The sequence below is a fragment of the Salvia hispanica genome, chromosome 2 (genome assembly GCF_023119035.1).
Source record: "Salvia hispanica cultivar TCC Black 2014 chromosome 2, UniMelb_Shisp_WGS_1.0, whole genome shotgun sequence".
NCBI classification, from domain to species: Eukaryota; Viridiplantae; Streptophyta; class Magnoliopsida; order Lamiales; family Lamiaceae; genus Salvia; species Salvia hispanica.
The window spans coordinates 3,468,202-3,485,034 of NC_062966.1; the positions used below are offsets into that span (position 1 = coordinate 3,468,202).

A 16,833-nucleotide genomic window follows, 5' to 3' on the forward strand; every position below is an offset into this window, starting at 1 on the left:
GGCACTAAGTGCTTACCTGTGGAGAAACTGCTTTCTTGCATTAAAAGGCTGCATTTTGATTGTGGTTAGCATGTGCATATGCATGTCCCGGGGGAAAGACCTTGATGATTCATTAAGTCTTGGCTTAGTTGAAATCACAAGGCAGTAAAAGTCCTATAAGACAAATTGGCTTGCCATCTGGTGTCTTATTAGGCAACCTGGCCTTATCTCTTGACTAATGAGCTTTAAAACTCTTTGGTGTCTTGAGTGGGCTTTGTAGGCTATGATGAAAGCAACACATGACCGTGGCTCTCCTCTATTTACCCAATTTAGTCCAAGGTGGAGTATGTGAAGTATGATGGACTCTAATTGTGATTGGGCTTGATTAAGTTGGCTGGGCCGATTTAATTCAGAGGCCGAAGTGTTTATTGGTGACCCATGATTGGTTTTGTCCCAATAACTTAGAGGGATGCTCCGATGGCTGCCACGTGGATGCCTCACTCGGATCTTGGATGAAGGCCGTTGGATCTGTTGGTGTGTTAGTTTAGAGTCTGGTGACTCTTTGCTTTCTCTCATTCGACACCAGACTCTCTCTCTCTCTTGTGTGAGCTGCTTCTGCTTCTCTCTCTTCTCTCTCTTTGGATTCCGGCACCTATCGCCGACCATCTCATCCGATCTTCTGTTTCCCTCGTTGGTTCTCGGTTCTAGAGAGAATCATCGGTTTAGTTTCTGAGTGTGTGAGTCTTTGAGCATTCCTTCTCAGATCTAGGGTTTGTCCAACCTCTTCGTTGGATTCTTGAGAGATTGGAGGTTTCCTTGAGAGTTCTTGTGTTGTAGAGAAGAGCCCTGTGGTTGTTGTGAGTTCTGTGTGACTCAGGTGGTCTCTTGTGTAGTAGCAGTCGGAGTATCCCTAGGGTTAGGGTTCGGTTACTTCGCGGTGCTCCCTTGAGACTTGTTGGTGAAGATTGAGGAGGTCCTTGGCCCTGTGAAGTCGTGTGTGTGCGACCTGAGCCATATCCTAAATCTTCTGAACTTTGTTGCTATTTCAGTTTAGATCCGCAAGGATCTTGCATTTGATTACTAATACTTCTACTTAGTGTGCAGGTGTTTAATCGGATCAAGCTTGTGGAGTCCAGCCTGGTTGAAGGCTTGACTAGTAGCTAGGGTTCCTGATTTGTACTCTCTGTACTTAGTGTATTTTGTAATTTTGCTAACTTGTAGCTATTGTTGTACTTGGCTTGTAATTTCTGAGATTAGCCGTCTCAGAGATAAATCAATAAAGAGGTCCCGGTAATTAGCGAATCCCGAGTGATCTGATCCCTACAACACCCCACCTGGGGGGGCTCACGGCCGCCTGGAACGCCATGGTTGTGATCAGGGTCATCACCACCATGGTCTGCTCTCTCTTCTTTGATAAGTATCGATAAATTTTGGACTGAATAACATTTGTCCTGAAATTAGTGATGATATAATGCTTTCACTTTCCTCTTCTTTCAAGAGTTCCACTGCTGTTCTGCCCATCGAATTCCTTGCTTTCTTCTCTACTAATTTATTGATCTCTACCAAGTACTTGACCATCTGCGCGTGAGATTCTAATTATTGATTATTGGTCGTTGACTGCAGTTCGGATTTTAAGAAATATAAAGGAAACTGAATTGAAAAAGTTAATGGTATATTGAGTTCTACTTTTATGTAGTACTCCCTTTGTCCACCATAAAACGTCACAAGTTATTGGAATGTGGGACCCATTACCAAAAATAGGTGTGACAAGTATTGGCAGACGAAGAGAGTAGTATATAATCAAACATGAATAAAAATGAGTTAGTGGACCAAAAATAGTAAAAATAAAGTGGAACAATTAAGAGTAAATGACAATTTTAGTCCTTAACATATAACAAAATACGAATTTGGGCCAAACCATTCACTTTTGAAAAACAGGTCCATAACAAATGAAATCCTTGTCGGAGTGTTTTTTTTGACGATTTTGCCAAAAACTAACGGTCACACAACTGTGCAATTAGCGTTGACCGTTAGTTTTTTGACGGAACCGTAAAAAAAGGAGTACTTTGGTGACAGATTCATTTGTTATGGACCTATTTTTAAAAAAGTGAATGTTTTGGACTAAATTCATATTCTGGTCATATGATTAGGATCAAAATTGACCTTTACTCAACAATTAATAATGAACATGTATGAATTGGTGGATCAACCAAAGTTGAAGGGGCTCTTATAATTATTGATACTCCCAACGTCCTAGAAAGATTGTCCCATTTCCTTTTTCACACTCGCTTTGCAAAAATAATAATATATAGTTAAAGTAGAGAGATAGTAAAGTAAAAGAGAATAATGTAGAGAATAGTCTTACCTACATTATTCTTTCTCTTATTTTACCCTATTTCAACTTTACCTATTTATTATAATTTTTGCCAAACGGGTACAAAAAATGAACTGGGACAATCTTTCTGGGACAGAGGGAGTATGAATGAAGAGTTGTGACATGTGACTCACCTCAACTTGTTGGGTCCTAACAGCCCAATGCAAGAGTGTCTCTCCATCATCATCTTTGGCATACACAAGGTCACGCAACTTGTCCGCCAAAAACTCCAGTGCCCTAAGCTGGCGATGTTTCATGCACAAATGCAGCACAGTTTGACCGCGGTGCACTCTCTCCATAACAGACAAAAGATCCTCTTCAAGCAGCTCTTCCAATATCTCAACATGCCCTTTCTTGGCTGCAACTTGAACTGGGTTCAGGCCTTGCTCGTCTCGCCACCAGCACATCTCCGGGGCTACTGATAACAATCTTCTCACGATTTCAAGGTTTCCTTCTTCCAGTGCAATGTGAAGAGGAGATGATTTTTGGGAGTCAGAAATCCGGGCTAGCCCCGGAGCACCTCTTCAACGATGGCTACTTGGCCCCGTAGCATTGCTACGTGTACGTAGAAGATTTCTCGAACATGGATACGAAACTATTTCAACAAGATACGGATCTTGTTGAAGCAGTTGTTGAAATTTTGTTGCGTCTCCTTTCGATGGAGCATCATAAACCTTCTTCACAAATCATTCTTTCAACCTTATATATGAATTGTATCGTACTATTATTATATAGATATACGGACTTCTTCTGCATTATTCATATAATTTACTTTTGCATGTGGAAAGTAAAGCTTTTGGTTTACACATGAGGGCATATACTTTTGTTTCTATATTTGTATCCGATTCTAGATGCTTTTCTTTTCTTTTTCCTACATTTATTTGATTTATGATATAAATGGAGTAAAATAATTGACAAAGAAGAGATCTATGACTAATAATTAACGAGTAGTATGAGTTAGTTAGAATAAGATACATTAATAAAGAAAATATGTGTGAGTAGAAAACAAAGAGACAAAATCAGTTTATTATATAAATATAAAAATTATATAAAGTTTAATTGTGTATTATCATATGAAAAAAATCGAGGACACTTTTACATATATTTATGTATTGATTGTTATCATATAATTCTGACGGATGTATACCATTAAATTTTCTATGAATTTAGATAAGACTTATACATTATGAAACAAAATTAAACCTAGGTTTGAATTTAAATAGGTATATATATATATATAGGGTTTTGATCTATAAAGACCAGATTTAAATACAGAAATGCAGAACACGGTCATACGTAAGGCATTTTTAGGTCATAGTTAGTTTATTTTTAGGTCATGCTAACAAAGCATGACCTAAAATGATCTTAACATGACATAAACCCAAATCTTATAATATGACCTAAAACTACTTAATTATGACCTTCCGTGTTTTGGGTTAATTATTGACCATTAGATCATCTAATCCTAGGGCCAAGATTTGGGCTGCATTTCTGGATTTAAACACATACTTGTTTTGATCATCTCCCTATATATATATATATATATATATATATATATATATATATATATATATATATTATATATATATATATATATATATATATATATATAAAGGGAGTGTATATATTGCTAACTCAATACCTAATTGCTAACTACAACTAAATAATAGCCATTAGATATTCAAATTAAGGGCCTAGATCATCAACCAAGAAATATCAATACGATAAAAAAAAACGCCAATAAAGCCATATGATTAATTCCATAAAATATCAATAGGGGTATTAACTACATGTTTAGTTATAACTAACTTTTAAAAGAAATCCCAAAACTCTAAATTCATATAACATATATCAAATTAAAGATAATTTTATAAGGATTCCAACGATTTCATATATCCATATGTTCCGACGTCAAAATTTGAAAAAAAATTCAAAAATTTTTCAATTTTTTCGTAAAGCAGAAATGTCAACATACTATATAAAATATGTCAATATAATACATATAGAATGTCAATATAAGCAATGGGTTAACATTCTTAAAGCATCGTGTTGACATTCTCAAAGCATTGTGTTGATATTTCCGGAACACTAAATTGATATTTTCATCTAAAACCCTAATTTGGCGTTTTTTTTATCTTTTTTTATTTTATTAATAAAAACGAAAATTACACGTGGCAAATTGTAGACCACACGTTTTCTAAAATCCTATGGCCTTAAATTAGTTGTAGTTAGCAATTAAATGATGAGTTAGCAATTGATCACTCCCTATATATATATAGTAGATCAGTGATTGTATAGGGTTTGTCGTTAAAATGACAAAACCTCTTAAAGTGACACCGTGACACCGCTTTTTATACAAAGAATATTATAAACGCCACACAACAATATTACAAACACTACACAGCAATATATAGATTGATGTATAGTGTGTCGGATATTGTGGACAAGAAAAATTGCTGGATAAAGACCAAAGCAAATTGCTGACCGAGTTTTTCAGATTTTTTTTAATTTTTTTGCCACGTGGCAGCCTTTATTATTCGTCCACGTGTACAAATGATTGGCTAGGAATGGTGGTATGGTGTTATTTTAAGGGGTGGTAGCACCCTAACATGCCCCGATTGTATATTTATAAATGATAGAGATTGAATATTGAATATAAATAAAATTTTATACATAATTATAATCTAAAAGTAATTTCAATATACCAAAAAGTTATAAAAAATAGTCAAGCAATTAATACAAATTTAAATTTGATTTTAAAAATATATACAAATATACGTAGTACAATAAATTTAAAGTCTAAAGAATCCATTAAATTTTTTTTATCGGCTTATTGGTAATCCATGATCAACTTCCTTTCCTAGTACCCTACCCCCAGGGGAATTCGAATCCCCGCTGCCTCCTTGAAAGAGAGATGTCCTAAACCACTAGACGATGGGGGCCACCTTGACCAACCGCCCTCATAACGAAATCACAATTTTCAAATATAAAATATTACTCCCTCCGTCCCACAAAAGATGTCACACTTTCCTTTTTAGTTTGTTCCATAAAAGATGTCACATTTCCCTTTTTGGAAAAAGTTCTCTCTTACATGAATATAAAAATTATATATTCTCTCCATTTAACACACAAAACAAAACCTCCTAAAATCTCGTGTCGTCCCACAAGTGTGACATCTTTTGTGGGACGGAGGGAGTATTAATTAATTGGTAATTCATAATTTATTCGGATTCACGTACGTAACTACGGCTGTCCAGTTCTTCACTAACCTGAATTTAACTCATTATAGTTGCAACAGTTATGCTCAACTCAACTATCATGTTATAAAAAAACTGTCCAGTTCTTCACTAACCTGAATTTAACTCATTATAGTTGCAACAGTTATGCTCAACTCAACTATCATGTTATAAAAAAACTAGAGCTACAAAATTTAAAACAATTTATATGATCTCATTTATTATACATTGACATGTTTTACAAACTTTTGAACAAGTTATTATATGTTCATGTAACACAAAATAGCATAATTGCAATAGAGAAATATATTTATTTTCAGCACATTAAGTTAAGTTGTTACTAGTATTTTAACTAAGAGGTATATGGTTCAATACAAAATTCAATCGAACTCATGTTCATGACACGTACCGTGGCACCATCCGGGCACTTGTTGCTACTCATCATGTAAGCCTACAAGGCGGCACCATGACCGTCGAGGACGCCGCCTTGTGGGGTCCACTACCAAAAATAGTAAAAGTGAAAGGTGACAAAATTTTTAAGAACAAACGAAAATGAAAATAAGTAACAAATTTTCAGAGATGGAGAAAGTAATTTTTAATTTTAGTGGGAGTAATGTACACGAATGAAGCATATGTTAAAATAGGATACAAACAAAGACACAAAAGTATAACTAATTAAGCCAACATATGTAAACCACAAGCTTTACTTTCCACATGCAAAAGTAAAGCAAATGAACATTGTAGAAGATGACCTTATATGTATATAATGATAATATAGAGTACAATTCATATATGTATTAATGTCTTAATCAACAATATAGTAGAGTAGTTTGAAAGAATGATTGGTGAAGAACTTTATGATGCTGCATCGAAAGGAGACGTAACAAAATTTAAACAACTACTTCAACAAGATCCATATCTTGTTGAAAGAGTTTCGTATCCATGTTCGAGAAATCTTCTACACGTAGCAACGCTACGGGGCCAAGTAGCCATCATTGAAGAGGTGCTCAAGATCAATCCGGGGCTAGCTCGGATTTCCGACTCCCAAAAATCTTCTCCTCTTCACATTGCAGTGGAAGAAGGGAATCTTGAAATCACGAAAAGATTGCTATCAGTAGCCCCGGAGATGTGCTGGTGGCGAGACGAGCAAGGCCTGAACCCAGTTCAAATTGCAGCCGTGAAAGGGCATGTTGAGATATTGGAAAAGCTGCTTGAAGAGGATCCTTTGCCGGTTATGGAAAGAGGGCACCGCGGTCAAACTGTGCTGCATTTGTGCGTGAAACATCGTCAGCTTAGGGCATTGAAGTTTTTGGTGGACAAGTTGGGTGACCTTGTGTATGCTAAAGATGATGATGGGGAGACCCTCTTGCATTGGGCTGCTAGGACCAAACAAGTTGAGGTGAGTCACAAGTCACAACTTTTTATTCATCTAACATTGTTACTTTACTTTCACAACTGTCAATTTTATTACTTTGGGTGATCCACCACTTTATACATGTTACTCCCTTCGTCCCCTATTATGTGTCTCAGTTTTGCGTTTTGGAATGTTCTTTATTAATTGTCCCATTTTATTTTTACTATTTTTTGTCCACTAATCAATGTCATTCATGTTTTATTATAATACTAATATGTAAAAAGTAGGATTCATGTAACACGACTTTTTCATTTCTTAAAACCCATGCCCGGTCAAAATGTGACAAAATTTAAGGGACGGAGGGAGTACATTTTTCGGCTATTGGTTGCAAATATGAGGACTTATGGCCAAGTTTCAGATTATTCCATAAACTTAAAACTTGATCATAAAAATTACGAACTTTGATTGGATTAACGGTAGGGAAAAACAACGATTGCGCTATGTTATTCATGTCCATCGAATTTGTTCCTCTTCTTCAATTATATATATGTTCAAATTTCATGATTTTTACGGCCAATAATTGACCATATTTTTTCTTCGTGCAATCTCACAGATGGTAAAATACTTGGTGGAGAGCAATAAAGTAGAGAAGGAATCAAAGAATTCGATGGGCAGAACAGCAGTGGGAATCTTGAAAGAGAGCCATGATGACAGTGAAGGAATCATATCAATAATTGCACCACCAAAAGCAATGTCATGGAAAAAAACAAATCCAATATTACTCGAATACTTATCAAAGAAGAGAGAGCAGACAATGGTGGTGATGACCCTGATCGCAACCATGGCCTTCCAGGCGGCCGTGAGCCCCCCTGGCGGGGTGTGGCAGGATGACACGTCATCACACAGAGCCGGGGAAGCCGTGATTGCAACCACTCATCCCAAGATATACAAACACTTGGTACGAGCAAACACCACCGCTTTTGTCTCGTCTCTCATCACAATCTTCTTGGTCGCAGTTCCGTTTCCGATCGGGCGCGGCGCTCTCTTTGTTTTCACCACCTACGTGATGAGGGTGTCGATGGCGGCTATTTCGGTCAGCTACGGAGGTTCGGTGCTGGTCAGTGCGCCGAATACGCAGACGCGATCGCTTACCGGAATCATTAATGTGGTCCTCGCCGTGTCGCTTGGCTTATTCGGGATTAAGCTTGTGCGGAATATTGTGATGATGTGTTGTAGGAGACTCTTTGGTTCGAGGTTCGTTGATGATGATCTCTCGTACCTTCGGGTTAGGATGTTTCAGACACTCAATTCCATTTTGTGTGGTCTTCTTACACCTGACCCATGATTTTTTTTATTTTTATTTTCCATACTATGGCAGAGTGAGAAATGAACTTATTTGGGCTGGATTACCAAATTCTTCATTTTCTTGTTGGAACACTTTGACTATGCATTATGGATGTTTATTATTGTGTGCATGTGTAGGTCAAGCGATAGAGTGGTTGATGCTTGAATCGAAGGTCATTAGTTTGAGTCTACCGTGGTGTAGTTTTTAAAATTTATATTTAAATACTAGTATGAAGCAATTGAGCATTGTGGGACACATGATGCTTTATTTTAACTATTGCTCACTTTATCACTTCATAACTTCGGTACAACCAACTATATTATATACTTATATTGCTTAAGAGCATTTGCAATAGCTACGTTCCTCCCAAAGTCCTCTAAAAAATTTCTCCCGCCACATTATCGCGTCTCTCCCACAGTCCCTTCCCAGTTCCCCCCAATGCCGTAGCCCTTCCATTGCTCTCCCAACAGCCCTCCCATTTAATTCATTTTATCAAATTAATTGTTCGTGTTTTTATCAAATATTAAAAAACAACAAATACGAAATTAGAACTGAATATACACACAACAAAATACAATTAATTCTCTACACTATCTACTCTCTTCTACTCTTTACGTGTGCCTTACCAAACCGTCTATGCCTCTCTCGATCACCATCTTTAAGATGATATACATAAGCTATACCAGCATATTAGTCAGCTGGTATGATGTTTATTCCAGAAGATCATTTTATTCTTAATGTTGGACTATGTAATGAGATAGTCGATGTTGAATAAATGTCCTGTTTCGTCACATGAGGAGGTGCAGGGGCTTGAAGCTTTCAAGAAGGAGCTTAGTGGGTTACCTGATGAAGAAAGTGCCTTTATTCAGCCTAAAATACCATTGAAATTTGAACATCTCTCCACATAAAGCCTAAACCAACTTATGGTTTCAAATTATGTACAAGCCTAATAACACTTGAAAATTCAAAGGCTTGTTTGATCAATTATTGGCGATTAATCGTCCTGTCGACAATTCTGACAAAGGGCATTGGTTCTTGCGTGGATTAGGCAGTCAATATTCATCCTTTGCTGACATACGACTCGCTCTTACTCCCATGCCTCTGTTTCGCAATATCTTGCATTACTTAGGTGGATAATGGATTTCGATGTCCTTAATTTGCTCGACTTTTTCATATCGGTTGAGTTTTATTAGTAATTTCTTTTGGCAATATTTCCTTGGGTAAGACTTTGAACCAGTCTGTCCAGTTAAAACTCTGCTTAAGCCCTTGTTTCCCACATTGTTTTAATATGTCTTTCTTAAGTAAGCTATATAGATTTCTCCAAATTGAAGTTTCACACATTGCCCTATTTTTATTATTGTTTCTCATGGGTGCATTACTTTTCGAACAAATGGAACATGGTTTTAACATGAAAAATATCCTAAAGACCCTACATTTCCTGAAGGATTGTTGTGGATAAGCAACGTTTGCCATTGTAAGACAAGTTTTAAATGAGTTATAATGTTAAATTTCTTTCTCCCTTGAGGCCAAAAATAACATGAAAAGGAATGGAAAATTCTCTGTGTATTTCAGAATATGTTTATGCTCCAAAAGTACATTGGATCTTGAGTACCTCCAAGTTGTTGATGTTGGAGTTTATTGAAATCGATCAACTTTGGTACTTATTAAAGCCTCAATTTCAAACCCTCACAAAATAGGTCCAAATTTTTATGTGATGACCCTTCTCCCCCCAATGAATCTTGCAACTTCTTACGCACTTTCTCAACCTCGCACTTCATCCGAAGAGCAGAGTTTCCCTTCATCACGACATCGATCTTCTCAGCAACTTCCTCCCTCGTCACGCGCCCTCCATCGCATAAATTCACCCCAATCTTCCAATCATCCACCACAAGCTTCCGGTTCGTAGGCTGATCAACAAGAAACGGATAACAAATCATCGGAACACCATGCCACATGCTCTCCAGAACCGAGTTCCATCCACAGTGCGTCAGAAAACCTCCCGTGGCAGGGCTGGCCAGAACCCCGCCCTGGTCGCACCATGGCACGACCAGTCCTCGATTTCCCATCCCATCTTTAAAATCACTAGGTAGAAATTTTTTTTCTTGATCATGAATATTATCATCCTTGATCACCCAGATGAAGTAAACTTTACTCATGAGAAGGCCGTAAGCAAACTCCGCGACTTCTTCCTTATCAGCAATGAAATTGATGCTACCGAAGGAGATGTAGAGGACTGATGAGGGGGGCTTGGAACTCAACCACTCTGTGCAATCTGTGTGGGGCCTGAGGCTCCGGGCCAGGCTTGCGTCGTAGAAATTGATCGGGCCGATGGGGAAAGATGGAAGGATTTGATTCAGGGCTGAAAGGGTGTCGGATTCGAGCTCTTCAACTGTGTTGTATAGGATGAAGTCTGCTTGCTTCACATGATCGAATGACTTCACTTCAATCTCAGTTAACATTGGAATCATGTCTGGGTATTGCACATACGACATCAGATCTCTTGGTCTCATTGATCCTACTCCTGGTATGTAGTTTATGATGCCCTCCTCGCCTTTACCTGAAATTGTTACCATATAGATATTGCAATACTTTGTATAAGTATGATTTGATATGAGAAACTTTTACATTTTACATATTTTTAATACTATGTTCACAAATAAGGAAATATCCAATTACTTGATACAAAGACTACAATTTACCATTATTAACATGCCACTCTACTAAATTGTACTGTACTTCGTCCTGGAGTCCTTTACTCGCCATGATTTTAAGAATGTCAGTGGAATATAAGTATCTACTTACAATTTATAGTAAATTTATAGTAAAAGTAAAAAAAGGCCCTAATTATGGGACATACCAAAATAGCAAAAAGAAACTCTAATTTTACACAAGGAGTATTCGGGTACGACACCTCCTCCAAACTAAGCAGTGTTATCCTACCAATCAGTCCTCGTGTTAGTTTGTTATAATAGACCTACAAATCCTCTAAAATCAGTACACCCTCCGTTTTTAGGAGTCTCGTTTAACTATTTTAGTATGTCTAATATTAGGAGTTCCGGTTCACTTTTACTATAAATAGTATGTAGATTTCACATTCCACTAACGCATTCCACTCACATTTTATTATAAAACTAATATATGAAAATGGGTTTCACATTTTACTACTCCCTCCGTCCCGGCTAAGATGACATATTTCTTGGCCGGCACGGGATTTAGGAGTTATTGGTTAATGTATTTAATTGGAGAGAGAAAAAGTAGGTGTAAGTATTAAAATAGAAAGAGAAAGAAAGATGAATATTTTAATATGGATGAGAAAAAGTGTTTAGATGTATTAATTGAAGAGAGAAAGTTTCGAAAAAAGGAAATGTGTCATTTTAGTCTGGACAAATCAAAAATGAAAACGTATCATCTTAAGTGGGACGGAGAGAGTATCTTTTTCAACTAATTTTTTATATATTTTAAAAATCGGTCCTGAACTCAAATGACACTCCTAATGACGAATCGAGGGATTACATGTAGTCTATATTATTAATTTACATATCGATCCTACAAAGTAAATAATGTTGTTTCATCATACTCAATGATAGTGGACCACAATTACCGCGATTACTCTGATTAAAGAATGAAAGTATTTTGCAAAGAAGGAACATACCATGTTGAGGGGGGAAATGGGCATTTTGTCTAAGTAGATCAAAGTGATAGTTGATTGCAAACACAGTAGCCGGCTGTGTCCAAAGAGAAACGTTAAGCAGGCCATATTTCTCACAAATCGGCGTCGCCACCCAAGAGAAGAAGGTGTCGGTGATCATAATCGACGGCGGCGAATCTCCGCTGCTCGCGACGATCCCGGCGACCAGTCCATCCACGCGCCCCGGGAAATCGAGAAACATGGTCTTCCAGTAGTCGGTGTAGTTGCGGTCGACGTCGTTGCCGTCCCTGTCGAAGTCGACAGGAAATCCGTCGGAGACAGGGGCGTAGCGTATGTCGAGGCCCGCGTTTCGGGCTCCGGTGAAGATGTCTTCATCGGCGTGGAGATTGTGAGCTTTGGAGATGGAGTGATGGTTGAATTCGAGGGGGATGAAGGTGATGATGAGGTTTTTTGATGCGAGGTTTAGGCATAGATTGATCATCGGAGTAATGTGGCCTTGATATGGGTATGGAATCACAATCGCGTGTGGCTTTGAATTTGCCATCTTTCGACTTTGCAGATAGAGAGAATGAGAGAGAGGGAGACAAAAGTTTCGATATGATGTTGTCACATTACTCTACATAATTTAATTGTCGATTTACCAACTCTTCAAATTACTCTCATCGTTTCTATTAATTTTATTACATTCATATTTTATTACTCCTTATAATAAAACTAAAAGTTCTCTATCGATTCATCAATACCTATAACAAATTTCATGTTTAGTTTATTATTTTTGCTACTTTTTTATAATATCATATTCCCATTAGTCAACTCATTACACTCATAATAAAATATACCATATTACTCTACCTAATTCCACTCATAATTTTATTATGAAAGTATAATAGTAGGACACACATTCTACTAACTCTTTCTATTAAATTTACTTTATCTCTCACTCCGAATGGAGCATTTTTGTTTAGCAAGATATTTTATATACTCCTTCTGTCCTATTCAAGATGACCACCTTTCTTTTTTTGTTTGTCCAAATCAAGATGACCACTTTCCAATTATGGAAATAACCTCCTCTCTCCTCTCTCATTAAAATATTCAAATACTTTTTTCTCTCTACTTTATTCCACCTAACAACACTTCCTAAAATCCCGCGTCACTCAGAAATGTGTCCATTTTGAGTGGGACGGAGGGAGTACGTAGTTTATTTTATGAGTTTAGTGGAGAGACAATAAAAGAAAAAGAATAAAATATAGATAGTGATGTTTCAATTTTAGGAAATATGTGAGGCATCCAAAAATAATAAAATTGTTATTTAGAGAGGGACGGGGTAAGTATTTTTTGACACTCGAGCCGGGTTAACTGATGACAAGTAATAGTGGACAAATGTAGTGTATAAAGATAAAGTTCATACTCCATTAGCTTTTTTCCAATCGTTGCCATTATAATTCTTAAAATGCGAACCGAATCAAACTGAGACAATTAATGATGAACGAGGGAGTACTAGCGAATATTGAAATTATGTACTATTTATATATTATAAATTAACTGTGTAATACTCTCTCTGTCTACTATTCATTAAAAAATGAGACATTTAATCATGGACGGAGGGAGTATATGCTCTAAATAGAATATTTTTAATTTAGCGAGAGATTTTATATAGAGTTATTTTGTAAGTAAAGTAAAGATAATAAGAATGGAAGAAAAAGTAGAAAAGTGATGTTTCTATTTTAAAAAACGTATCATTTAAAACAGCGCATTCCAAAAAGAAAAATGTACAGTACGTATATCATTTTGAATAAGACTATGGGAATATATATAATTTACATTGAAGGAATCATACACGCATTTCACGATTTATATTGCGTATTGACTCGAAAATCTTTTGGTTGAATATGAATTAATTATCGATGGTTAGGTGCATCAGTAGATCAATTTCCCGAGATAAATTGATATTTTAAGAGGGATATATTTTATTTGTAGTAATTGATATACAAGCCTCGACGACAATTGAGAGTCATACAATCTTCATAATACATAATCCAAAGAGGAAAACGTTATATTTTTAGTAGAATTTTATTTTTAATAGTAGTCAGTATATAATTTTTATCGACGGAATCATACATGTATTTCACGATTTATATTCATATTGACTCGAAAATCTTTTGGTTGAATTGATTATCGATGGTTAGGTGTATCAGTAGATCAATTTCCCGAGATAAATTGATATTTTAAGAGTATATATTTTATTAGTAATTGAATATACAAGCCTCGACAACAATTGAAGGTCACTGACATCGATGATATGTGAATATATAGATTTTTATCAGTTTTCAATGTATAATGCACGATCTTAATTTTTAAAGATCAGTAATAGTAACTTTTAACATTTACAAGCTGTAAATGATTTTAAAGATCGGTTAAGACACATGATCACGAATCAAGTCGTTAAGAGGAATAAGCTTCCATGGCATTAGGGCCTAAGCTATAAATTGCACTGCAAATCAATTTTTTCACATTCCAATTCATCGATACAAATCTCCACCATGGAAGCTCGTCACAACATAGCCTTACTACCTCCTCCGGGCTTCTTAGGCCACCTAATTCCCTTCATCGAACTCGCAAAGAAACTCGTCTTCAACCACAACTGCACCATCACCCTCATCATTCCCGACTACGGCGACGGCTCTCCGGTTACCCTCCAATCTTCACTCCTCCAAGGAATTCCGGCTGCCATCACCCCCGTCTTCCTCCCCCCGGTCTCCACGGCCGACCTCCCCGATGACGCCAACCCCGAGATCCTCCTCCAAGCCCGCCTCGTCCGGTCCCTCCCGGCTCTCCGCGACATCCTCTCCCGTCTCAGAGAGTCGGGAGCCCCGGCCCGGGCCCTCGTGGTCGATCTCTTCGCCCCCGACGCCATCGACGTAGCCAGGGAGTTCGGCATCCCTGCCTACGTCTTCTACGTCGTTGCAGCCATCGACGCGTTGCTCTCCTTGACCCTGCCGGAGCTCAACTCGTCTTGCACGTTTCGCAACGATATTAAACAGGCGGAGCCGGTGAAGCTGCCAGGGTCTTTAACCCTGGAGGTTAAAGACTTTCCAGACACATTTACGGACTGCAGAGTCCATAAATGTGCCATGGATCTCAGAGAGATGTATCTCTCTGCGGACGCGATTCTTGTCAACACTTTTTATGAGCTCGAACCGGATGCGTTTCGACATCTAGAGAGACGCCGCCCTGGCATCCCCCAAGTTGTCCCGGTTGGGCCGCTGATCCGATGGATCGATAATAGTGAATCGGATCGGTCATCGGCCTATTTGAAATGGCTGGATAATCAGCCACGGAACTCGGTTTTATTCGTCTCGTTCGGAAGTGGAGGGACGCTCTCGGTCGAGCAGATCACTGAGTTAGCGGTAGGGCTGGAAATTAGCGAGCAGAGGTTTCTCTGGGTGGTGAGAAGCCCCCAGGAGAACGCGGCCGCTGCCTATTTAAAAGTTGGTGGCCGCGACCCCAGGGACCCTCTAGCGTTTTTGCCGGAAGGATTCCTGGAGAGGACCCAGGGGCGCGGGCTAGCTGTGGCCTCCTGGGTCTCTCAAATCCAGGTGCTGAGCCATAGCTCAACAGGTGGATTTCTGACGCACTGTGGGTGGAACTCGATACTGGAGAGCACAGTCCATGGCGTGCCACTGATCGCGTGGCCAATCTGCTTCGAGCAGAAGCTCAACGCGACAGTGGTGGCGGATGGACTGAAGGGGGGGATTAGGGTTCGGGAGAACGAGAAAGGGATAGTGGAGAGAGAGGAGATATCGTGTGCGGTGAAACAGCTCATGGGAGGTGAGGAAGGAATTAAAATTCGAAATAAGATTTCCCAATTAAAAATTGCTGCTGAAAATGCTATCGGTAAAGATGGATCTTCTACAAAGGCACTTGTTCAAATTGTCAAGAGCTGGAGCGCTTCAAAATAGACATTCCTACATTAAAGTTACATTCAATGTTTAATAAACATCAAATGCAAATGTCAACACTATCCAATATGCATGTTTCTCTGCTCACAATAATTTGACACCTTTTAGATGTTTCATTTATAATTTCTAAACCTTTTCCTATAATTTTATTGACTAAGTACTATGATTTTAAATTTATTAATTATTTTAAATTTAACGAGCACATATTACTAAACACTCTTATACATTATTTATTTAACTACAATCAATGTGGCAAATGGAAGTTGTATAGATACTAACGAATTTAATGATTGTATGTTTTTTTATAGTTTGTAAGTTTTGAATACGTTGACAAACGATTGGGAACAAGAATTAAACAAGAATGAGTTGCGAAAACGAAAATAGGAATCTTAATGATCTTGGTTGAGAGAGAAAACGAAGAGAGTGAGCTGAAATCTAACAGACTAAACAAACTTTTAAACCTAATTCAAAGTTCACAACTTAATACAGACACTTCTGATATTACTTCAGATATTTCTTATCACTTTCTAACTCCTTTAATTTTTCTTTTTTAAACAACCTTCCTTTCTTTTCTTTTTTCTTCTTTTTAAATATCCTTTCTAAATTTTGGCACACTTGATTTTCTTCTAATTTTCCCAATACACACTTTTGCATCACATTAAATTTCACTACTTTCCATTATCTCTTCGATTCCTTCATAACATACAATCACAGGAATTTTCCCCATTACATTAGCTTCCAAAAAAAGGCTCAAAGTTTCCACAGGGCTAACAAAGTTAAAATGGAACATATATTAAGGGTCCTAAAAGTAGCTGAAAGCCTTGCCTAACGTTTTTAATCAACTTAAGCACTATACAAATTTAGGCAAACAAGGAGCAAGTTCTAAAAAAAAATGCATGTATGCAGATAAAAAACAAAAGAAAAAATTTAAACTCAA

The 16,833-nt window shown here is 37.5% G+C and overlaps 4 protein-coding genes across 4 annotated transcripts; 2 read left to right on the top strand and 2 right to left on the bottom strand.

Annotated features, from left to right (window-relative positions):
• Positions 1-1,273: 1,273 nt before the first annotated feature.
• On the bottom strand, positions 1,274-2,760 carry LOC125206132 (ankyrin repeat-containing protein NPR4-like). The gene is made up of 2 exons (XM_048105426.1): positions 2,488-2,760; positions 1,274-1,414 (listed from the first exon to the last, which is right to left on the bottom strand). Exons 1-2 carry the CDS (start codon positions 2,758-2,760, stop codon positions 1,274-1,276), a joined length of 414 nt encoding a protein of 137 aa, XP_047961383.1.
• A 3,667-nt stretch (positions 2,761-6,427) lies between these two features.
• LOC125206133 (ankyrin repeat-containing protein NPR4-like) lies at positions 6,428-8,418 on the top strand. The gene is made up of 3 exons (XM_048105427.1): positions 6,428-6,988; positions 7,557-8,228; positions 8,322-8,418. Exons 1-3 carry the CDS (start codon positions 6,428-6,430, stop codon positions 8,331-8,333), a joined length of 1,245 nt encoding a protein of 414 aa, XP_047961384.1. The 3' UTR covers positions 8,334-8,418.
• Positions 8,419-9,833: 1,415 nt separating this feature from the next.
• On the bottom strand, positions 9,834-12,529 carry LOC125207509 (UDP-glycosyltransferase 86A1-like). Its single transcript, XM_048106884.1, has 2 exons — positions 11,941-12,529; positions 9,834-10,845 (listed from the first exon to the last, which is right to left on the bottom strand). Exons 1-2 carry the CDS (start codon positions 12,479-12,481, stop codon positions 9,953-9,955), a joined length of 1,434 nt encoding a protein of 477 aa, XP_047962841.1. The 5' UTR covers positions 12,482-12,529; the 3' UTR covers positions 9,834-9,952.
• A 1,862-nt stretch (positions 12,530-14,391) lies between these two features.
• Positions 14,392-16,040, top strand: LOC125207510 (hydroquinone glucosyltransferase-like). The gene has a single exon (XM_048106885.1). It carries the CDS (start codon positions 14,478-14,480, stop codon positions 15,894-15,896), a length of 1,419 nt encoding a protein of 472 aa, XP_047962842.1. The 5' UTR covers positions 14,392-14,477; the 3' UTR covers positions 15,897-16,040.
• Positions 16,041-16,833: the final 793 nt, after the last annotated feature.